The 225-nt window shown below is 39.6% G+C and overlaps 1 protein-coding gene across 1 annotated transcript in view; it reads left to right on the top strand.

Moving 5' to 3' along the window:
• The window catches only part of PHALS_03817 (uncharacterized protein), a gene marked incomplete at both ends in the record, with an annotated part of 302 nt that extends 89 nt beyond the window's left edge, over positions 1 to 213 (top strand). Inside the window, 2 exons of the mRNA XM_024718105.1 lie at positions 30 to 149; positions 205 to 213. Of these exons, the coding sequence (XP_024583537.1) occupies positions 30 to 149; positions 205 to 213 (129 nt within the window). The remainder of the gene's footprint in view (positions 1 to 29; positions 150 to 204) is intronic.
• Positions 214 to 225: the final 12 nt, after the last annotated feature.

Genomic DNA, 225 nt, shown 5'->3' with positions numbered 1-225 from the left:
TTTTGTTTGATTTGTCAAGTTTTGAACAGCAAATTCAACAAGAACGACAATGTGCGTTGGAAGTTGAACGTACGAAACGGAATAAAAATATTCCGCTGAGTGTTGTTGAACAGGAACGGTGCCAGGATGAAGTGATAATGGTGGAATTAGTGCGCGATTACTTTCTACATTACGGTTATGCGACTACATATGAGGCATTTGAAGCAGCTCTGATGCCTATGAAAT

This window comes from Plasmopara halstedii, assembly GCF_900000015.1.
Source record: "Plasmopara halstedii genome assembly, contig: Scaffold_2386, whole genome shotgun sequence".
In the NCBI taxonomy this organism is placed as follows: Eukaryota; Oomycota; class Peronosporomycetes; order Peronosporales; family Peronosporaceae; genus Plasmopara; species Plasmopara halstedii.
This window is presented reverse-complemented; position numbering and strand designations above follow the sequence as displayed.